General features: G+C 42.8%; 1 protein-coding gene across 1 annotated transcript in view; it reads left to right on the forward strand.

Moving 5' to 3' along the window:
• The first annotated feature begins 348 nt into the window (after window positions 1-348).
• Window positions 349-21083, forward strand: part of etfdh (electron transfer flavoprotein dehydrogenase) — a 65089-nt gene continuing 44354 nt past the window's right edge. The window contains exons 1-3 of the mRNA XM_060927283.1: window positions 349-541; window positions 6647-6793; window positions 20091-20320. Of these exons, the coding sequence (XP_060783266.1) occupies window positions 511-541; window positions 6647-6793; window positions 20091-20320 (408 nt within the window). The 5' untranslated portion in view covers window positions 349-510. The remainder of the gene's footprint in view (window positions 542-6646; window positions 6794-20090; window positions 20321-21083) is intronic.

A 21083-nucleotide genomic window follows, 5' to 3' on the forward strand; every position in this document is an offset into this window, starting at 1 on the left:
AAGGTTTTAACAGTCATCCAAATGACTGAACGTAAACATTGCTACAGTAACATACTAGCTACTATGTTGTTGACATTAGCTAGCTTGACCTTCAAAATGGCGGACACCGGGGTGTCACGTGACCCTGTGACGTCAGGTGAAATACCTCAATAGTTCAAAAACTTGACGTGACAGAGAAAAATTGAGATCAGTTTTGGATTCCGCACCCAAAAATTAGTTAAAAACAGCTGTCAGACCTAACTCAACAAAAATTGTGTTCCCCAGTGTTATCATTCAACACTGTGTAGTTATTTTCCTGTCCGAAAGGGGGCAGCAGAGAGCATCTCTCTCTTCAGCGCTCCATGATAGCATTACAGAGGACTAAGAAGAAGAAGACATATTTTGGTTCAAGGGCTGAAATAACTGTTTAAACTGCCCAGCTAAACCTTATATATTTATTTCACACTACAAGAGACGTTTTTATATCGAAAACGAGGATTTATATCAGTCAGTAATCTGTTAAGTTTCTCCATGTTTCCTTCCAGCAGGTGTTCACTTCAAGGTAATGTCACTTCGACTTTCCTGCTGGCTGTGGATTGTTGTATCCCAAATGCCGCTTTATTCCTTATTTAAGTGCACTGCACAAGGGGATGAAGCAACGCTGAGTAGGCACTATGTACCTAGTGCACTATGGACTACTGAGGCGGTTTGGGATGCAGCCGCTGTAAATAGACGCTGAGGAGAAATTTGCGTTGTGTAATGTTTTCATGAGTGTTCTATTATTCTCCTGACGTTTTTATTCACAATATATGTATAAATATGAAATTACAATAAAAATGAAACTTTTTTTTTAAATATGGCTGTAATATCCCTTACCTAGCAGGAGTCTTTAGCTTAGCTTAGGTTAGCTTAGCAGGATGCTAGCTAAAAGTGGGACAAAGGTCAGATAAATATAATTTCTCTCTCAGGAATCATGTGAAGGAACAAAAGTTGTTTTAAACTTTGTGTTATGCAGAATATCATATTATAAAGCCTTAACGCATGCATATTTATCAGCGTTTTGTTTTTAGATTGATATTTTGGACAAAAGTAGAGTTTATCCCGCACTCCTTTTTTTTTCTATTGCAGAACAAGTTAAACAATAAAGTTTTTTGCAGAAATGCAAACTAAAGGTCATTTCGTTTTTATTGCATGACTGGGGATTTCTACTTCTATTTATTATTATTTAGAACCAAAAAACCTTGATTTTTACCACTGTCTGTGAATTTAGAGTGTGCAGTGTTTGGACACCAATATGACATTATCTTTATATTTTTTTAAATTAAATTTTCAAGATATTCTTTTTTTTTTTTAAACAGATCGCCACGTCTGGGAAAACGATTAAAATTTTTTAGTGACTCATCTTGTACTTGTGTTCTGTTCATCCAATAAAAACTCACTCAAAAACTGAGACCGTGTATGCCCCGCCCACAGGGGGTGTGTTTTACTCTGACGTGGCAGCATGTATGGTCAAAGGCTTTTGGCTGTGCACGTTCCCTTTTCCAATCGTCACTCGTACCTGCCAACCTGTACGCATCTTGCGTAGCCGCTACGAATTTTTACCTCATTGTACGACTGTACGTTTTCACATTAAAAAGTACGCATATCGTCCGAACTCGCATTTCAGCCAAGTTCTCGCTGAAGTTGATACCGCTGATCTGTGAGAAAACTCAAAGCCAGAATGGAACGCTTTGCCCAATCCCCCCGCCCCTCTTCAGCCCCTCCCCTTCTTCCTTCGCGTCTCTGACTTGAGTGCAGCGGTGCAGCCAGGTGGCTAGAGCGAGTCGGGGATTGAAACGTCGGTTAGAGACGTCGTTTTTATATTTGTAACAGAAACGGTTGTGTTTCACGTGTACTCGAGCTTCCTAGCCGTTATTTTGTGCATTTACAACACCAGCAGTACAGGCTAGTTCTTCATTTAACTTCGAAGCTGTCACTCGAGGTCGCATATTCGATGCGGTAACCAACGAAACCTGATTACAATTCCTCTCGCGCTCTCATTGAATCACTATGATAAGTACCACTTTATTGATGCGCTCAACAAAACGTAGCGTGTTGTATATCTTAAGGACAGTCGGTAACTTCTGTCAATGGTAGCCTAGAATGTTTGCAGATGATGTGAAGTCGAAAATTGGTCATCCGTCTTATGAAAAAACCTGCGTGGTACTGCAGTATCAAATGCTTTTTTATACAGTATTACTGCAGTAAATGCAATATTTCGAATGCAAATGCAATAGTTTGCACATGAAAAAGGCATACTACAAAATACTGCAGTGTACTGTATAATGCAATATACTTCCAACATGTTAAAAAATGCAAAAGTCTAAACCTATTGCATGGGAAATTTGTGCATACCATGTTTTGTGTTGAAAGTGCCTTTTTTACATACTGTATTAATTTAAAGGTCCCATGACATGAAAATTTCACTTTCTGAGGTTTTTTAACGTTAAAATGAGTTCCTCTGACCTTCTTAAGTCACCCCAGTGGCTAGAAATTTCATAATGTGTAAACCAAACTATGCCCAACATTTGAGAATGGCGCGTCAAAACGGTGCGTTGATAAACTCTTCCCTTGCCTACGTCAGCAAGGGAGATGATCCCCACGCCCCCCCCTCTGGATTCCCACCCACTGTATGGATTGCCCACCCAGCTCAAAAGTTGCCACCAAACATGGAAGTTGCGCTGTACATGGATGTGACAACACAGAAAGGAGTCTGTTTTTACTGCCGACGGGAGAGCCCCTGAAGACGCAGTGGCTTAATTTTATTTACTCCAATAATACGCCGTCGAGTCTACCTAAGACGGTGTATGTTTGTCGGAAGCATTTTCCTGATGAATGTTTCCACAACTTGGGACAGTACAGGGCAGGTTTTGCACATCAACTGTCACTGAAGCCTGGGTCCGTACCAAGCATCCCTGCCACATCAACCACAAACAGCGAACAAGTAAGTGTATAACTGTTAAGTCGTTTTGCCGTGTTTTAAAATCGGTGCCACGTTAGCCTTGCAATGGCTACATTAGCTGTGCAGCTAACCGCTTCCTGCAGTTAGCCAGGTACTCTGCGCTACAAAACCAAAAAGCATGCAGCATGCTCTGTTATAATAGCCAATCAAAACAGTTTTTACAAAGACACCCACATTCTTTTTTTTTTTAAGTCACTCGTTCATTTTATTTGTTTGTTTGTTCAGTAAAAACCCAAACATTTGTTGAATTTATTTTATTTCCTCGCGTCGCACCTTAATGACGTCAGCGTGCGGTATTTTTCCCTTCGCGGTTTGTTCCTTCTCTCTCGCCATAGTAAGACACCCACATCCGCTTGTTCTGACCCACTGGAGGTAGCGTCACAGTGCTGTTAGCCAATCAGAGGTAACACGTTTACATGTCATGAATATTAATGATAAGACCCGCCCCCACCCTCTACCCTTCCCCGTCTCCTGCTTCTCATTAGCAAAACGACGCACCGGGAAAAGCGCTGAAATGGGGCTTTCTCCCAGGAGGCTATATCTACGTGCCGAGGGTTCATTTCGAGAAAGGCTGCGGATATAACATCCGGAAACCTCCACGAGCCCGTTTAAAGCATCAACAAACCACCATGCCATGGGACCTTTAATGTGCTATTTATTTAGAAAGAGTGGCTCTGGTTTCATTTCATTTCATTTGCACATGTATTTTTAATGTTTGTTGTGCTTTTCAAAACGGAAGGAAGTTCCCAAGAGCCATCAATAACAGTTTCCCAAAGTCTATCAATAGGAATGTTTTACAAAACTGGACTATGTTCCCAAGGTCAATCAATAAAACTGGATTGAAAGTGTGTTTTTGGTCTGCTGGTTGTGGTCTGTGGGGGCGCATGCGCGCCGGGTTGGGGTGAGGTTGACGCGGGGGGGTACTCATGAAATTGTAAAATTGTACTCATAAAATTTTTTCAAGGTTGGCAGGTATGGTCACTTGGTTGAGAAATAAATGGTTGGAATTGATTCATTTTGAAGACGGAGGAATAGAGGCTTTACATCATCACGTGATGTTTTTTGGATGTGTAAATCGTTCTGAACGAAACAAATAGGGCTGGGAATCGATCCAGATGTCCTGGATCGATTCGATTCATAAGGTCACGATCCGATATCGATCTACTTGGATATTGCTGGATTGTCACTTTAAAGTAAAAACTGTCCCTATTGACAGGAACAGCCCCATATGTGTTTGTGCATGTAATTTAACACCGAATGCCTTCTCCGGTGCAGTTTGATTCTCCGCAGGTTTAGCTGAAACTGTGTCGGCGTGGTGGCTGGATAAGTGGTTGCGGAGATTGGTTGTATTGCCACTATATTTTACCTCTATGTGGCACAGTTTGCACACTGCTTTTGTTCTGTCGACTTCGTCTCTGTCCTTGTAACGTTTGAATCCAAAGTAATGCCGTACATCAGCTTTCAGGCCAGGCAGTGATTTTAGCTGCGCAGCTTCAGCCATCTCGCGTTCTTAAGTTTCGGTTTCGTTTGCCGGCACCCGCTTTTTATAGCAGTCCTTGCGCAGTCGAGAAAATAGTGCCTATAGCCACCTGGAAGAGATCAATCCACACATTTTTGAATCGATCTCGTATTTTTTGAACGTGAATCGATATCGGATCGTGGATCGATCTTTTGAACCCAGCCCTGGAAACAGACATCAGATTTTTTTTTTTTTTTTTAATTTGCCAAAAGTAATCACCGGAAAGAACAAACTCGAGAGATTTCTAAACATAGAAGGGAAAAAACATTCGACTCTGTTGAACAGAGAGGTCAAAAACCCTATCGTATGCTCCCTGCAGTTCCATGAAGCTAAGAATAAAAGAAATATATATTCAGAACTGCAGCAAGGTGCTCATTCTTATCCAGTGAATTGAACATGAGCGTTAGAGACAAAGTGCAGCGAAGTGCTCAAGCTCATGTTCACGTCTCTGTATAAGAATGAGCACCTCAATGCACTTTGTATGTTTGCGAGCCATTTTTTTTTCCTTTTCGAAATCTCTCTAGTTCGTTTTTCCCCTCGATGATTGATTAATTATTTTTGGTAACTTAAAAACCGATGTCTTTATTTTGTTCAGAACGATCTGCGCGTTCAAAAACACAGCAAAACCTTCCCGTACTGATCAATAACAACTAAAGGCCTCTGCATGCTCGTGCGACAAGGCTTTCGCAGATAGCTTTTCGCAGACAGTTGTAATTTATTGTTGAGCGGGGATAATAGGCGTGCGCGATGTTATTCACCGGCACAACGCAAGGGGGCGCGAAGTCGCTAGGAGTAGTTGGTGGGTGTGGTTAGTGGAGTGTTTATCCTCCGGTTACTTATAATGACTAGAACTGGAGTCGTATAGATGTCCGTACTTCCTCAATCAACCGCTCTTCATGCTGCTCCATCTTCGCTCGTGTTTTTAAAAATGCCGGTCGTGAAAACAAAACAAACCGGGAAAGTAGGGAAGCGGAAGTGCGTATACAGCGGATGTAGAGTGGACCAATCAGAGCCCTCTTGTCTGCGGCGCTGTCTGCGAGGCTTCTGCGGTGGTCACAATTTTTGGGAGGTGCGCGCAGAGCGTCTGCGAAGGTGGGGGGGCTACGCAGACACTGTCTGCGACACCGTCTGCGAGGACTGGGTTGTCAGCCTAAATTGGCCTTAAAGGCCTCTGCATGCTCTTGCGACAAGGCTTTCGCAGATAGCTTTTCGCAGACAGTTGTAATTTATCGTTGAGCGGGGAGTACTAGGCGTGCGCGATGTTATTCACTGGCACAACGCAAGGGGGCGCGAAGTCGCTAGGAGTAGTTGGTGGGTGTGGTTAGTGGAGTGTTTATCCTCCGGTTACTTATAATGACTAGAACTTTTTTTTATAACGACTAGAACTGGAGTCGTATAGATGTACGTACTTCCTCGATCAACCGCTCTTCGTGCTGCTCCATCTTCGCTCGTGTTTTTAAAAATGCCGGTCGTGAAAACAAACCAAACCGGGAAAGTCGTGAAGCGGAAGTGCGTGTACAGCGGATGTAGAGTGGACCAATCAGAGCCCTCTTGTCTGCGGCGCTGTCTGCGAGGCTTCTGCGGTGGTCACAATTTTTGGGAGGTGCGCGCAGAGCGTCTGCGAAGGTGGGGGGGGCTACGCAGACACTGTCTGCGAGGACTGGGTTGTCAGCATAAATTGGCCTTAACTCGGCTGAATGAAGCACTACAAGCGTGCTCCTTATCATGGCGGCGTAGTTACCGTTGCTATGGGGGTCACATGACAATGCAAAGCCTCTATTTGCGCAAATTGGAGGTGATGTGACCTTTCTCTGAGGAGTCTTTTTACAAATGTGGGGCTGTTTTAATGCTGTAATGTATCACTGTGACGATAAACGAGAGCGTACATGACTAGCTAAGCGCCATTTAAAAATAGAAAGCCAGGTTTTTTTTTTTGAGACAAGTAAATGTGTACTTTGTGCTTGGGACAGGATTTGCATTTTAGTGCTAGTATTTCTTGTTTTTTCCAGAGTTAACAGATCTGAATGTGATGAATGATATACTATTAATAAATAGCAGCATTCAGGATGTGTTGAATACCTGCGATTTATTTTCTTTTACTAATATCTGCATGTTTTTTTTTTTTTAACTTGTTTTTTGTTCTCCAGCCCGGAGGTGTATACGGGCACTGAAGGCCGTTCAGACGGAGCGAGTGGCTCCGCAGGTCTACACAAGGCAATTCGCTTCTGCTCCCGTGCCACGAATTACATCCCATTATACCATTTATCCTCGAGACAAGGACTCACGATGGGAAGGTCGGTAGTAACCAGTCAAAATGTCCTTCACTGATTTCAATGGTTGAACAATATTAACGACAACTATAAATGGATACAATTTGTCTTTTTTTTTTCTAATAATTAAAGGTAGTTGGAACATTGCTGTTGCGCAGGCTTGTAGTACTCGAGTCCGACTCGTGCCTTAATTTTAAAGGGATAGTTCGGGATTTTTGACATGAATCTGTATGGCATCCCCATCAATAGTGTCGTGCAAACACACTGACTTACCCCTGACAGCATCCTGTGAGTCTAGTTTTGGTCCAGACGAAAGTAGTCCGGCAAGTTTGTTGGGGTCACGAAAGTAAAACGTTTTTCGTCTCAAAACAGTATGTGTTCAAAAGAGTGATATATTTGCATCACAAAACCGTTGCCAAATAAAAAGTCAGACCTCGAAATCGCTTGGCACTATTTTCTCTCCCTTCTCATCACTGCGCGCTGCCGCCATGTGACAGCGAAACGCAGACCCACTAAGCTGGTGGGAGACCAAGGCTGCACTCGATCCACGGCTTACACACGTGATGGCACGGAGGATGTGTATAGTGGCAGCATCTGTCCCCCCAGAGAGGATCTTTTCAAAAGCAGGACAGATTATAACTGAGAGGAGAAATAGAATCAGAATTAACTAGTTAATTGCAGCAATTAAAGGAATAGGTAGGAAAAGGAAGGCGCAAAGACACTGCGCAGCGCCTGAAAATGGGTTTTCAGGCGCTGAGCACCCATTTTCAGGCGCTGCGCACCCGTTTTCAGGCACTGCGCGGTGTCTTTGCGCCTGCAGCGGTGCTTTGCCTGTGCTGTGGCTGAAAATAGTTCCAGATATAAATTGGTCTAGTAAATCCCTTCGTGTTAATTTGCATTGATATGTGTACTCAATGTGACTGTACAAGTCATGAGAAATAATTATAAAAAATCTTAATTCACTTTTGCAACGACAATGCTAGCTGGACACGCCTGATTACAGCGACTACGCTAAGCTAACCGGGGCGTTTGTAGATCAGGACAATGGCTGGGTCGGCTACAAAACGCTTTGGCTCACTCATCCAACTCTAGGGACTGCAGGGACTGACTCAATTTCATCTGGGGGTGGCGTATTCCTTTAAATCAAAAATAAAATCTCAGGAGCCGTTTGGGAGCCGAAAGAGCCGGCTCCTTATAGTAAGAAGAGCCAAAAGAGCCGGCTCCCGAAAAAGAGCCGAAATTCCCATCACTAAAACAATGAATGAAACAGCCGTGGCTGTCACCTGGCGGCAGCGCGCAGTGATACCGAGGGAGAGAAAATAGTGCCAAGCGTTTTCGAGGTCTGACTTTTTATTTGGCAACGGTTTTGTGATGCAAATATATCACTCTTTTGAACACGTACTGTTTTGAGACGAAAAACATTTTACTTTCGTGACCCCAACAAACTTGCCGGACTACTTTCGTCTGGACCAAAACTGGACAAGAACTGGACTCACAGGATGCTGTTGGGGGTAAGTCAGTGTGTTTGCACCACACTATTGATGGGATGCCATACAGATTCATGTCAAAAATCCCGAACTATCCCTTTAAGGACTCGTGACTTGACTTGGACTTAAGCATTGATGACTCGGACTCGTGCATTAACTGCATTCGGACCCGTAAATTGGAGACGAGGACTTGGATGTTTTTCTTTATTTTTTTGTAACACGCCATAATAATTTGGCATGAGATATTTATATTAGTGCTGTCAAGCGATTAAAATATTTAATCGCGATTAATGTCGCGACTGTCATAGTTAACTCGCGATTAATCGCAATTTAATCGCACATTTTTGTCACATGAAAAAACATTGTCATTCTCTTATCAGCATAAAAAAGTGAATGGGCTTGCTTTGTACCAATTTTTTTTTTTTTATTGCAGAGCATAATACGTCTCGTCACAGCCACTGACATCCATAACTTCCATATTAGATGAGAAAACCAAGGGATGAAAAATAAAGTGCATATCACTGAAAATAAAAAATGTTTTATTTTACTCTTCATTAGTTTCTTTTGAAGAGAAGTATTTGCCATAAAAGAAGAAAAAAACAGATAACAAAAATAAAAACATTCATCATACGTTCAAAAACGTTCATCATAGTGTGGCGCTGTATTCTCTAATTCTCACTGCTTATAACTCTACACCCCCCCGGTGGAGATGAGCTGGGAGACTGAAGACTGAAGGAACAGTATTGAAAAGTATTTTTCCAGTCTCACCTGTGAAAGGTAATCCCATGTGATCTCGTTTGGACGGTAAACCTGTTGGTACAGTTAAACGCAGCACATGAATGAGGCATCTTTATTCTCGGCTACTGTCTAGACGCTATACCAGAGACGGTTGAAGAATCTCCACTTTGCCCCATCCAATATGGCGGCGAGGATGTTTACATGTCTTTGCCTTTCTCCATCACTCACATGTACTCTTATTGAAGCAGCGCACGACAAGCCTCAACAGGAACTACGGGTGACTCGCAGGGCCAAATTAGAATTTGCGTTAACGGCACTATTTTTTAAATCGCGTTAAATTGAGATCGCGTTAACTCGTTATTATCGCATTAACTTTGACAGCACTAATTTATGTCTACATTAATTTTGTACTAATGTCGTGCGACAGTGTCAGACTCTCGGGCGCACCAAGCGGACTCTCTCGCGCACCATAAACGACTCGCACCTGCACAGCCTATGGGAAAACACACTTACTTTGCAAAGTATTGAGTTGCATTGCTGACACATTCCCGAGCCTTATTTCCTTGTCTGGTTTCCTGATCCCTGATTTCCTGTTTCTCGTCTTTTGGTTCTACCGAGTCTACGATAGCCTGTTTGTGCCTCGCTGGACCTGTTGCCTGTTTCACTGTTTTATGATTTTGCCTGCCGTTCTGGAGTGTTTGTCTTCACTTGGATGAACAAACACACCTTCTGCACTTGGATCCGTCTCCCAACCATCTCTGACAGAATACTTCACACTCCCTGACAAAGAGAAGCACATTCACTTGTTCATACGTCACGTTAATGGCGCTGAAACAGCGACCGTCAAATGGTGCGGTTGGAGTTCTCGGGCTCGACTCGAATTTTTCTTTCATGACTTGGGCTTGGGGACTCGAGACTGGACTCGGACTCGAGGTTTAGTGACTCGACTACAACACTGCTGTTGCGTAATCGGGACAAAATACTTCAGTATGTGCTGTTACAGGAAAATGAACAAGACAAACTATACGAGATTTTTGTACAAGAGCATTTCGTCATCGTGTATAATTCTTACTTAACCAGCAGAGATGGACGTATTTGGTAAGTGTGCATTATTTATAGTGAAATTAATAAGATATATATATAATTTTTTATTCCCTCTAGTTGTACAACCCCGATTCCAAAAAAGTTGGGACAAAGTACAAATTGTGAATAAAAACGGAATGCAATGATGTGGAAGTTTCAAAATTCCATATTTTATTCAAAATAGAGCATAGATGACATATCAAATGTTTAAACTGAGAAAATGTATCATTTAAAGAGAAAAATTAGGTGATTTTAAATTTCATGACAACAACACATCTCAAAAAAGTTGGGACAAGGCCATGTTTCCCACTGTGAGACATCCCCTTTTCTCTTTACAACAGTCTGTAAACGTCTGGGGACTGAGGAGACAAGTTGCTCAAGTTTAGGGATAGGAATGTTAACCCATTCTTGTCTAATGCAGGATTCTAGTTGCTCAACTGTCTTAGGTCTTTTTTTGTCGTATCTTCCGTTTTATGATGCGCCAAATGTTTTCTATGGGTGAAAGATCTGGACTGCAGGCTGGCCAGTTCAGTACCCGGACCCTTCTTCTACGCAGCCATGATGCTGTAATTGATGCAGTATGTGGTTTGGCATTGTCATGTTGGAAAATGCAAGGTCTTCCCTGAAAGAGATGTCGTCTGGATGGGAGCATATGTTGCTCTAGAACCTGGATATACCTTTCAGCATTGATGGTGTCTTTCCAGATGTGTAAGCTGCCCATGCCACACGCACTAATGCAACCCCATACCATCAGAGATGCAGGCTTCTGAACTGAGCGCTGATAACAACTTGGGTCGTCCTTCTCCTCTTTAGTCCGAATGACACGGCGTCCCTGATTTCCATAAAGAACTTCAAATTTTGATTCGTCTGGCCACAGAACAGTTTTCCACTTTGCCACAGTCCATTTTAAATGAGCCTTGGCCCAGAGAAGACGTCTGCGCTTCTGGATCACGTTTAGATACGGCTTCTTCTTTGAACTATAGAGTTTTAGCTGGCAACAGCGGATGGCACGGTGAATTGTGCTCACAGATAATGTTCTCTGGAAATATTCCTGAGCCCATTTTGTGATTTCCAATACAGAAGCATGCCTGTATGTGATGCAGTGCCGTCTAAGGGCCCGAAGATCACGGGCACCCAATATGGTTTTCCGGCCTTGACCCTTACGCACAGAGATTCTTCCAGATTCTCTGAATCTTTTGATGATATTATGCACTGTAGATGATGATATGTTCAAACTCTTTGCAATTTTACACTGTCGAACTCCTTTCTGATATTGCTCCACTATTTGTCGGCGCAGAATTAGGGGGATTGGTGATCCTCTTCCCATCTTTACTTCTGAGAGCCGCTGCCACTCCAAGATGCTCTTTTTATACCCAGTCATGTTAATGACCTATTGCCAATTGACCTAATGAGTTGCAATTTGGTCCTCCAGCTGTTCCTTTTTTGTACCTTTAACTTTTCCAGCCTCTTATTGCCCCTGTCCCAACTTTTTTGAGATGTGTTGCTGTCATGAAATTTCAAATGAGCCAACATTTGGCATGAAATTTCAAAATGTCTCACTTTTGACATTTGATATGTTGTCTATGTTCTATTGTGAATACAATATCAGTTTTTGAGATTTGTAAATTATTGCATTCCGTTTTTATTTACAATTTGTACTTTGTCCCAACTTTTTTGGAATCGGGGTTGTACGTTAAAGACTTATGAGTCAGAGAAATCCTTTGTTATTCATCGTCTTCATTCTCCAGAGCCAGTTGTCATTTCCAGCTTCTGATGAATGCGATCAGCTCTAATTTATCGCTTGTTAAATCATTCTTACTGCACCTTTTTAGATGAAATGTACTCGTAGGTTTAATTCGATAAGCCGCGCTGTGTTGCTCCTTACAGAGTCACTGAAGGTTTCAGGTTTCCCGTTCGCCGAAACACATTTTCGCCCCCTCTTTTTTTTAAACTTGATGTATAATTAAGTTTTGTAGAAACGGCCAGGTCTGATTCAGTGTCAGTCAGAGGTTCTTCTGTATTTGCACACCGTCAGTATTCCTCCTGCACACTCATTGCGTGTAGTCAGTTGCAGAATAATTGGCACTGATGAATTGCGTCGGTCTGAAAAGTAAACTCCAAAAGCAAATTGTGCTGACACTATCAAAAGAGAAGAAAATTAGAAAAGCGCTTCAGAACCCTTGATAAAAATGGGTTTTGAAAAACTATCTGGGGATTATTATCTCCCACAGCCAAAAGATGAGAGGTGTCTCATCTTCAGTTGAAGATTTTCAATCTAAGATTTTTATTTTTTTTTTTTGCTAGTAATTGCTAGCCCTGCTTTTAGTACTTTGTTCAGCCTCCTTTTGCGAAGATAACGGTGAGTCTTTGACGAGATTTGAGACCAGGGTTGACGGTTCTTTGCTTGTCAAGTCAACCGTTAATTCCGCTATCTGTACAGGGCATAGATGGGATTAAAATATCGTTTCTTGCACACCCTTGGTATAAACAAAGCAAGCATTTATTTAAAAAAAAAAGTGCGCACACGCATCCCAGTATTTCCCTCAAGTTAACTTTTTTTTGGGGGGGAGGGAAATGTCAGTTATGCCAAGTGGACACCTGATCATCACGTCCATATATGGTTCTTCCTCAAATTGTTGCCACAAAGTTGGACGCGTGTCACTGTAGAGGATATCTTTGTATGCTATAGCATTAGTTTCCCTTCACTGGAACTAATACCCCTTTTCCACCAAATCAGTTCCAGGGCTGGTTTGGGGCCAGTGCTGGTTCACAACTCGTTCAACTTGCGAGCCAGCTGAGAACCAGTTTGCTTTTCCATAGCTCGGGGTGCTAAGCGGAGCGACATCATTACGTCGCTGTATACGTCAGTTACGGCGCTACGTTTACATAAACATTGGCGCGAATATCAAAGCAAAAACAACATGGAAGAAGCAGCAGCGGCAACAACAATAATAATAATAATAATAATAATGGATGACTTCGCGTTTGTACAGCTGCTGCTTCTCGTCGCTTAAAAATGGCGATCTTTCACGGTCTTGTTATTGTTGTTGGTCTTAACAACTCCGCCGCCCCCCCCCCCCCGCGATGTAAGCGGTTCTTTCCTCTGGCCCAGCAAAGAGCTGGTGCTAGCCTGGAGTCGGTTTTTCTGGCCCCAGAGCCAGTTCTTTGTCAGTGGAAACAGAAAACCCGGTTCCAAACTAAGCACTGGCCCCGAACCAGCCCTGGAACTGCTTTGGTGGAAAAGGGGCATAAGAGGCCCAAACCTGTTCCAGCACAACAATGCTCCTGTGCACAAAGCGAGCTCCATGGCTTGCCAAGTTTAGAGTGGAAGAACTCAAGCGTCCTGCACAAATCCCTAACCTCAACCTCACTAAACAGCTGGAACTCTGACCGCACACCGGACCTCCTCACCTGACCTCACTAATGCTCTTGTGGCCGAATGAACAAATCCCCACAGCCACACTCCAAAATCTAGTGGAAATCCTTCCCAGAAGAGTGGAGGTTCTTATTATAATAACAAGGGGAGGAAAATCTGGAATGGGATGTTCACTAAGGACATGGTGTCATTTTAAAGCCTTATGAAAAGAGAAGGCGAAGTGTGTTATGGTCATTTTGACAGCGTGAGTACTCGATAGAACAAGATGCGATGAAAGTTTGGCTCACTTCTTCAATTTTGTCCAGAAGTATGTGTAAAAGTAATAGGAGGACAAAATAATAATCACTGCAGTTAAAATGTTGTTAAGGTTCTACGATATTTATCACTGCACTTGCGTCTGGTGTAGCTCTGTTCTATATTAAATAGCTGTTCCTTCATCCATTTGTGTTTATCATTTGGTCCTTTATCACTTTGGAGTACTTGAGTATCTGTGCTCGTCCCTACACCCAAACACAGACCGCCAAATTTACGTGCTCTAATTTATTATAAGCTGTAAGAAAAAAAGTATTACATGGCATTGACGTACAGCGCTCTCCACAATTATTGGCACTCCTCGTTAAGATGTTCTTAGGCTTCTAATAATTTTTTTTTTTTAATAATTATAATGCTCTCACGGAAGGCGGTCGCATTTCTCTGCCTCTCCCTTCCCTTATCTTCCTTGCTTCTGCTGTTTCGTCTGTCTGTGGTCCATACTTTTGAGAGACACTCTCCGCACTGCTCTCCAAACTAAAAATCATGGAATTGATAAACTGGTCTCTTCACGCAATTGACACAATCTTCTCGACGAGAAGCCTGGGTTCGGGGGAACCAGCCTGTCCTGCCGGAACGTTCGCACGCGTGGGAGAGGTGGCGGGTCGTGTGCCTGGTGGTTCTTTCTGTGGAGGACATTGAAGACATCTACCTATTCGGAACCATGATTACAGGACTTTTGCTGATTGGATTTGGCATTGCCCTGGTTTATCGAGGAAATCAGAAAACGGTGACAGCTGTCCAAAGCCCCATAAAGCTGCCTGACATGATGAAGTGGTGGGCAGAGCTGTTGGCACTCAGACTGTGGCTATTCAGAACTTGAACCGCAACATGGATAACATCATGGAGAAGCTTTCAGCTTTGCAAAGGAAAATGGATCGATTCGGAGACCAGAATGGACAAACAGAGTAGTTGTGTAAAGGAATGTGTCTACTCGCCCCAAGACCAAACAATCCCAATCTTATCTGCTTTCGGCTCCCTCAGACAGCACTGGCCTCGGTCAAGGCCGTTGCTGGGACAACAACTCCCCCTGAAGATCACTGCAGTGAGACTCTCTCGTATTCCTTCCCCCACTTCCCACGGTCGCGGCTTTTACCCCCAGTGTGACAAGTGGGTAAGCGCCGTCGTGGCTGCAGGACTGGACTGCTTGTTTGCGCTGGGTTACCTATTGACCCTTCCCACTCACGTGACCTTCGTAAACACGATCGCCATTTTGGACATGAAGTGGACTTCGGTTCGAATCGGTTTGAATGCGAGGAAGACGACAAACGAAAAACTTAAAAGAAAAAGGAGCGAGATGCAGAAAACACCTTCACTATCCAGCGACGTAGGGCACTTACAGGGCGAGCAGAGGGAGAGGTATTTGCAAAAATTGAGGTTAGCAGGCTTAGAGAACGACGTTTACCTGCTTCCACCAGGATTGTTCACTGACGTTCGGAAGTACACGAAGCCCTCGTCTTTACCTGACTTCGGCCCACATGATCTGTATACCTATGTCGTTAAAAACCCATCGCCATACACAGGTATTGATCTGAAAGCGTATAAGAGTTTGGATGCCTACAAATATTTTGTGTCAGGCTGGGTAACATGCCTACATCAGTGGATCGTCCCTGGAGCCGGTGGTCGCCATCTTATTACAGCTAAGGTTTGTTCACATTTTCATTTACTTTCGGTCCTCAGGATAAACAAAATGTTATTAAATGTCATTGAAATAACTTCTTAGTCTGTTGAGACATGGCCCGTTATAAATTTGCTGTTACCAGGCAATGACCAAGAACTGTATTATTAGGGTCGATGTCTGTGTTGTAGCAGTGTACTAGCAGCTAGCTGTTAGCACTAGCTAATGTCATCAACATAGTAGCTAGTATGTTACTGTAGCAATCTTACGTTCAGTCATTTGGATGACTGTTCTCGCTCATCTAGCTGCTACAATGACTGCTTAGACTGCAACAATAATACCTAACACGCATTTAAGTATCTGTCGTAAAGACGTGAAACTCATCGAGTGAGTTCATTGATAAGCTAACACGATCTAAAAGTAGACATACCATCACACTGCCCTGGTGCTGTGTACAGTTTACCTTCTATGGTTTGTGCACTCACTATTTGCCATTACTTTCTCCAACCGTTGTTACAGATTACAGGGAACGGCCTGGATTTAAGAGACAAATACATGTTCCTCTTGTTTTGAACACTTTATTTGTAGGACATTACCTCTGATCTGTCCTACAGTCTACCAACAGCAAAGGAACACAACGTTAGCTAATGTCGTTAGCTAATAGCTACTACAGAAGAACAAAGAGGTTACAATGGGTTATTTTAACCTATTTGGTTACACAGTCACCACCACAAAATGTTAACAGCAATGTAATGCCTTTTTTGGCTAATTTTATTCGTCTTCCCTCCAACAAAGTGGTCACTACACAAGCGTTGGTATGCCGAGGGCTGCCAGTCTTTCCTGTTAATGGCCGCTATCCATCTTCTCCGTCGGTCAGCATCTGTCGGGATCCGATAAAATGATAAATCTTGCCTTGTGTGTTGATGGTTACTACATCCAGGTGCACAACAATATAATGGCATGATGAAAGTCTTGCTGAAAGTAAAAACTTTCTTTGATGGCTATATTCCTTTCGATGCTTCGCCGTCGTACCTCGTTGTTGGCTGTGGTAGACTACTGGTAGTTCATGTCCAAAACGGCAGCCGCATTTGTCGTGACGTCACGTGGGATAGGTCAATACCTCTGCCCTTACCCACCCTCCCTCACCCTCTTCCCCCTCGAGTCCCGAGTTTTCATGTTGTAAAGCAGGGGTGCCAGGGTGAAATTGGTAAGTGGGCCAGATTTTTTTCAAGTGGGACCTTGGGGGCCGAATTACACTTTTGGCCTGAAAAGACCAGACACTAACTCAACAAAAGGACATTATTTTATATGATTTTTGAAGGCCTATATGCCCAAAAGGAATTGTAAAGCTATAGCCTCAAAATGAGGGGTACAATAACATGGCAGACAAAAGCAATTTACCCTCTGAAAATGTAACAGTCTAAGCATGCAAGTAGCCTACATTTATAAAAAAAAATGCTACAGAAATGGACTAAGACACAAATAACACAAGTGTAAACTGTAAATGACTTAGATCAGATTTATTGATCTTGCACATCAAAAACATGTCAATGCATAGGCCTAATTAGGCCAATTAAAACGATTGGCAAGTAGGCCTAAACGAGTCAAAAGAAAGAAGTGCCAGGGTAAATAATTCCACCAATAGGTCAAGTGACTAAATATCCAGTAGCATTAGTTTAAAAGAGCCAAATATGACTGAACATACCAATAAAAACAAACTACAGATGGCACATTAACTTTGCTGGTCAAGTCCCACATATATTTCCACACACCCATCCTGTTTATTCCCCCTCAAGCACACAGCACAAGGTTACATGGGGGAGAAATACCAGCTACATTTTACATGTGGAAGCCAGAAGTCTTTTACTTTTTACCAGCTTGTCGACATTGGGGGACAGACTCTGGGCAGTTGCTATTTTCATGACATCGTTGAGATGTCCATGGGTCAGACGACTACGCAGTTTCGATTTATTAATATTCATTACTGAAAATGCCTGTTCACATAAATATGTTGTCCCGAACATACAGAGTATTTTACCGGCAAAGGCCGTGATAACTGGGTACTCTGGTGGCAATGACTGATAGAAAGATTGGATTCCAACAGATGCGTATTTATCCTTGACGAATGCACCCTCCGAAAATGGCTTGGACACTTTTTTGCGATCTCCCACGCGATGATGTAGCTCGCCTTCACTGCCCCCAACATGAAATAAAATGTACAACAAAGATATTGAGACACCCCTCTTTGAAAACAGCCGCATTTAACATTAAAGGAGAACTGAAGATGATGTATGATATTAAAACGAACCTTCATGTGTCTCTCGAGACTTTGAGAAAGCTGCTTGCTGTTTTTGAAGGTTTGAGGCAAGCTCATTTAGCTTTCCAGTCCTGCGTTGCCCGGTGAATTGGCTGTATTTGTCGGCGTGGGTCTCGTAATGTCTTTTGACATTGTATTCCTTCGGTACAGCCACTTGTTGCGAACAAATCAGACAAACAGGTTTTCCCCCTACTTCCCAGAAAAAGTATTTCTCTCTCCATTTTTCCTGAAAGATGCGACCCTCAGAATCAACTTTTCTCTTTTTAGACAACATCTTGTGAACGAGCAACAACTAGCCGACTCTACATTAAATCCGGGTCATTGCACCTGCGCGTGCTGCAGCAAGCAGAGAGCAGCTAAAAACGAACCGATGGATTACACGAAAATGGAATCAAATTGAAACATTAAATTTAAAATCATTACGAAAAAAAACAAAACATTCGATTTGTATTAATTTATTATTTAAAAAAAAAAAAGTCTCATGAACCACCGGGCCGGATGTGATGACCAATCGGGCCGTATCCGGCCCACGGGCCGTTACCATGGCACCCCAGTTGTAAAGTGTACTGTGTTATTTTGTGCTTATGTGCTGAGGTGTTTTTTTATGTTCCCACACTGTCCTCCCCACAGGAGCATAGTGTGGGGGTTGCTTTTTTCTCCTCCCCTCCCCTCATGTTACTCTGTATTTTTCATCCCTGTCCTGTCTATTCCCCCTGTGTCAGTTGTATACATGTGTATATGTACGGACGGGTTGACGGCTAATTTCGCTGGTACTTGTGACTAAGTGACAATAAAGGGTTCATTAATTCATTCATAATATCGGACAACAATGCAAAAAAAAAAAAAAGAGAAAAATCCAACCTTTGATTCAAGTGCATTTATTCAGTGGGGGGAAAAAAAATCCCACATTAAGAAATAATTATTTTACATGAAATCATGTGTGCCACAATTATTGGCACCCCTGATGTTAATACTTTGTACAACTCCCTTTTGCCAGCACTTAATCTTCTCCTATAACATTTCACAAGATGGGAGAATACAGAGAGAGGGATCTTCGACCATTCCTCTTTGCACAATCTCTTTAAATCATCCAGAGTCCTGGGTCCTCTCCTATGCACACTCCTTCAGCTCACCCCACAGGTTTTCAATTGGGTTGGGGACTGGGATGGCCATGGGAGGAGCTGGATTTTGTGTCTGGTGAACCATTTTTGTGTTTAGGGTCATTATCTTGCCGAAAGACCCAGTGACGACCCATTTTCAGCTTTCGGGCAGAGGCCACCAGATTTTGATTTAAAACGTCCTGGTATTTCAAAGAGTTCATGATGCCATGCACTCTAACAAGGTTCGCGGGGCCTTTGGAAGAGAAACAGGCCCACAGCATCACCGATCCTCCCCCATACTTCACAGTGGGCATGAGGTGCTTTTCCGCATACTCATCTTTTGTGATGTATTAGAGTGTTTGTTGCCAAAAAGCTCTATCTTGGTCTCATCTGACCAAAGCACACGGTCCCAGTTGAAGTCCCAGTACCGCTTAGCGACCTCCAGACGTTTACGCTTGTAAGTGAGAAAAGGCTTTTTCCGTGCATGCCTCCCAAACAGCTTGTTGGCATGTAGATAGCGCCTGATGGTTGTTACAGAGACTTTGTGACCCCAAGATGCTACTCTTTGATGCAATTCTCTAACAGTGAGCTTTGGAGAACTTTTTACTTCTCTTCCCATCCTCCTCACTGTGCGTGGTGGCAAGATAAACTTGCATCCTCGTCCAGGCTTGTTCACCACTGTTCCAGTTGTTTTAAACTTCTTGATGATTCCTCTGACTGTAGATACGGGCCGGTGTAGGCGAGCGGCTATTTTCTTGTAGCCACTGCCTGACTTATGAAGGTCGACACACATCTGCCTTACTTGAATGGTGTGTTCTCTTGTCTTTCCCACATTGAAGAGTGGATAAGAGAAATAGGCCTCTGTGTCACATCATATTTATACCCCAGGGAAACAGGATGTGATGAATTACTAATTAAAGGTCCCTGGATACTCTGATCAACTTTAGAAACTACAGTAGAAATGCTTCGATTACATTTTTCTCGGAATTATGGGTGCCAATAATTGTGGAACAGGTGATTTTTATGAATATTTCTTAGTCAGGGATTTTATTTTATTTTTTTTCATTCACTTGAGTTAAGGGTTACATTTTTCTACAATTTTCAGTGCGAGATTATGCTTCTGCAATAAAAATTGAATTTATTTTAAGGCTTTTAACACATCTTAACCGGGGTGCCAATAATTGTGGAGGGCGCTGTAAACACTCGATTGGACTGTAAATCTGCTTTGACGATTATCATATATGGGCGTGTCCCGCTTTGTAACGTTGAAGTGACTTGTGGCTCCTCCTGCAGGTGTGGATATGGAGCGCTTTGCAGACGAGGCCGATGTTGTAATCGTGGGCGGCGGCCCTGCCGGTCTGTCAGCAGCCATCCGACTGAAGCAGCTGGCCAATGAGCACGAGAAGGAGCTGCGCGTGTGTGTGGTGGAGAAGGCGTCTCAGATCGGAGCTCACACACTCTCCGGGGCCTGTTTAGAACCCAGTGCTCTAAATGAGCTCTTTCCAGACTGGAAGGAGAGAGGGGTATACACAGACACACACACACACACACACAAATGAAATGTTTACCTGCAGCACACTAATAACCTTTATCATTCTGACACACCTGTCAGTAACCGGACATAAAGCCTACTGTGGACTTGATCACACTCACTAACGGCCTCATAATTGCAGTAACGAGTGTAGACTTCATTAAGTTGGACATTAGAGTTAACAATGATGGTCCAGAAGGTCTGCACCATTAACCGAGGGTTATTTTAAATCATCTTTTATAGACCCACATGCTAAGGCTGAGTGTTGAATCATAATGTAATCATTTCCATTTTTATCATCAGTAATATCAACAAAATTTATTGATGTAGTCAATATTTGTGAAGGTAGCTGATGTAAAGTCTTTTTTGGTGCGTTCTTGGTGCATATTTAAATCGTACTATATTCAGGGTTTTACAGTAATCAAAAAGAAATCCAGGAAAGATTTTTAGTGCCAGGGCTCGAAATTAACTTTTTTTCTTTGTGTCCCCCAGTGGTCCCGAATTCTGTGTTGTATTGTCCCGAATGGAAGCAATAGTGTCCCCATTTTTTTCCTCTCTGAAATAACCAGTGGTTAATATTATCATATGAAGTTACTATTATATTTGTAACTATGCGATTTTGAACCCTTTATATCATTTTCACAATAAGTCACAAGACACAAGTGACACATGTCCTATACATCATCTACTTCAAAATTACAGTTATTGCATTTTCAGTTTATTAAACTTTGGCGATCTCACTGTATGAATAGATA

The sequence above is a fragment of the Neoarius graeffei genome, chromosome 8 (assembly GCF_027579695.1).
Source record: "Neoarius graeffei isolate fNeoGra1 chromosome 8, fNeoGra1.pri, whole genome shotgun sequence".
NCBI classification, from domain to species: domain Eukaryota; kingdom Metazoa; phylum Chordata; class Actinopteri; order Siluriformes; family Ariidae; genus Neoarius; species Neoarius graeffei.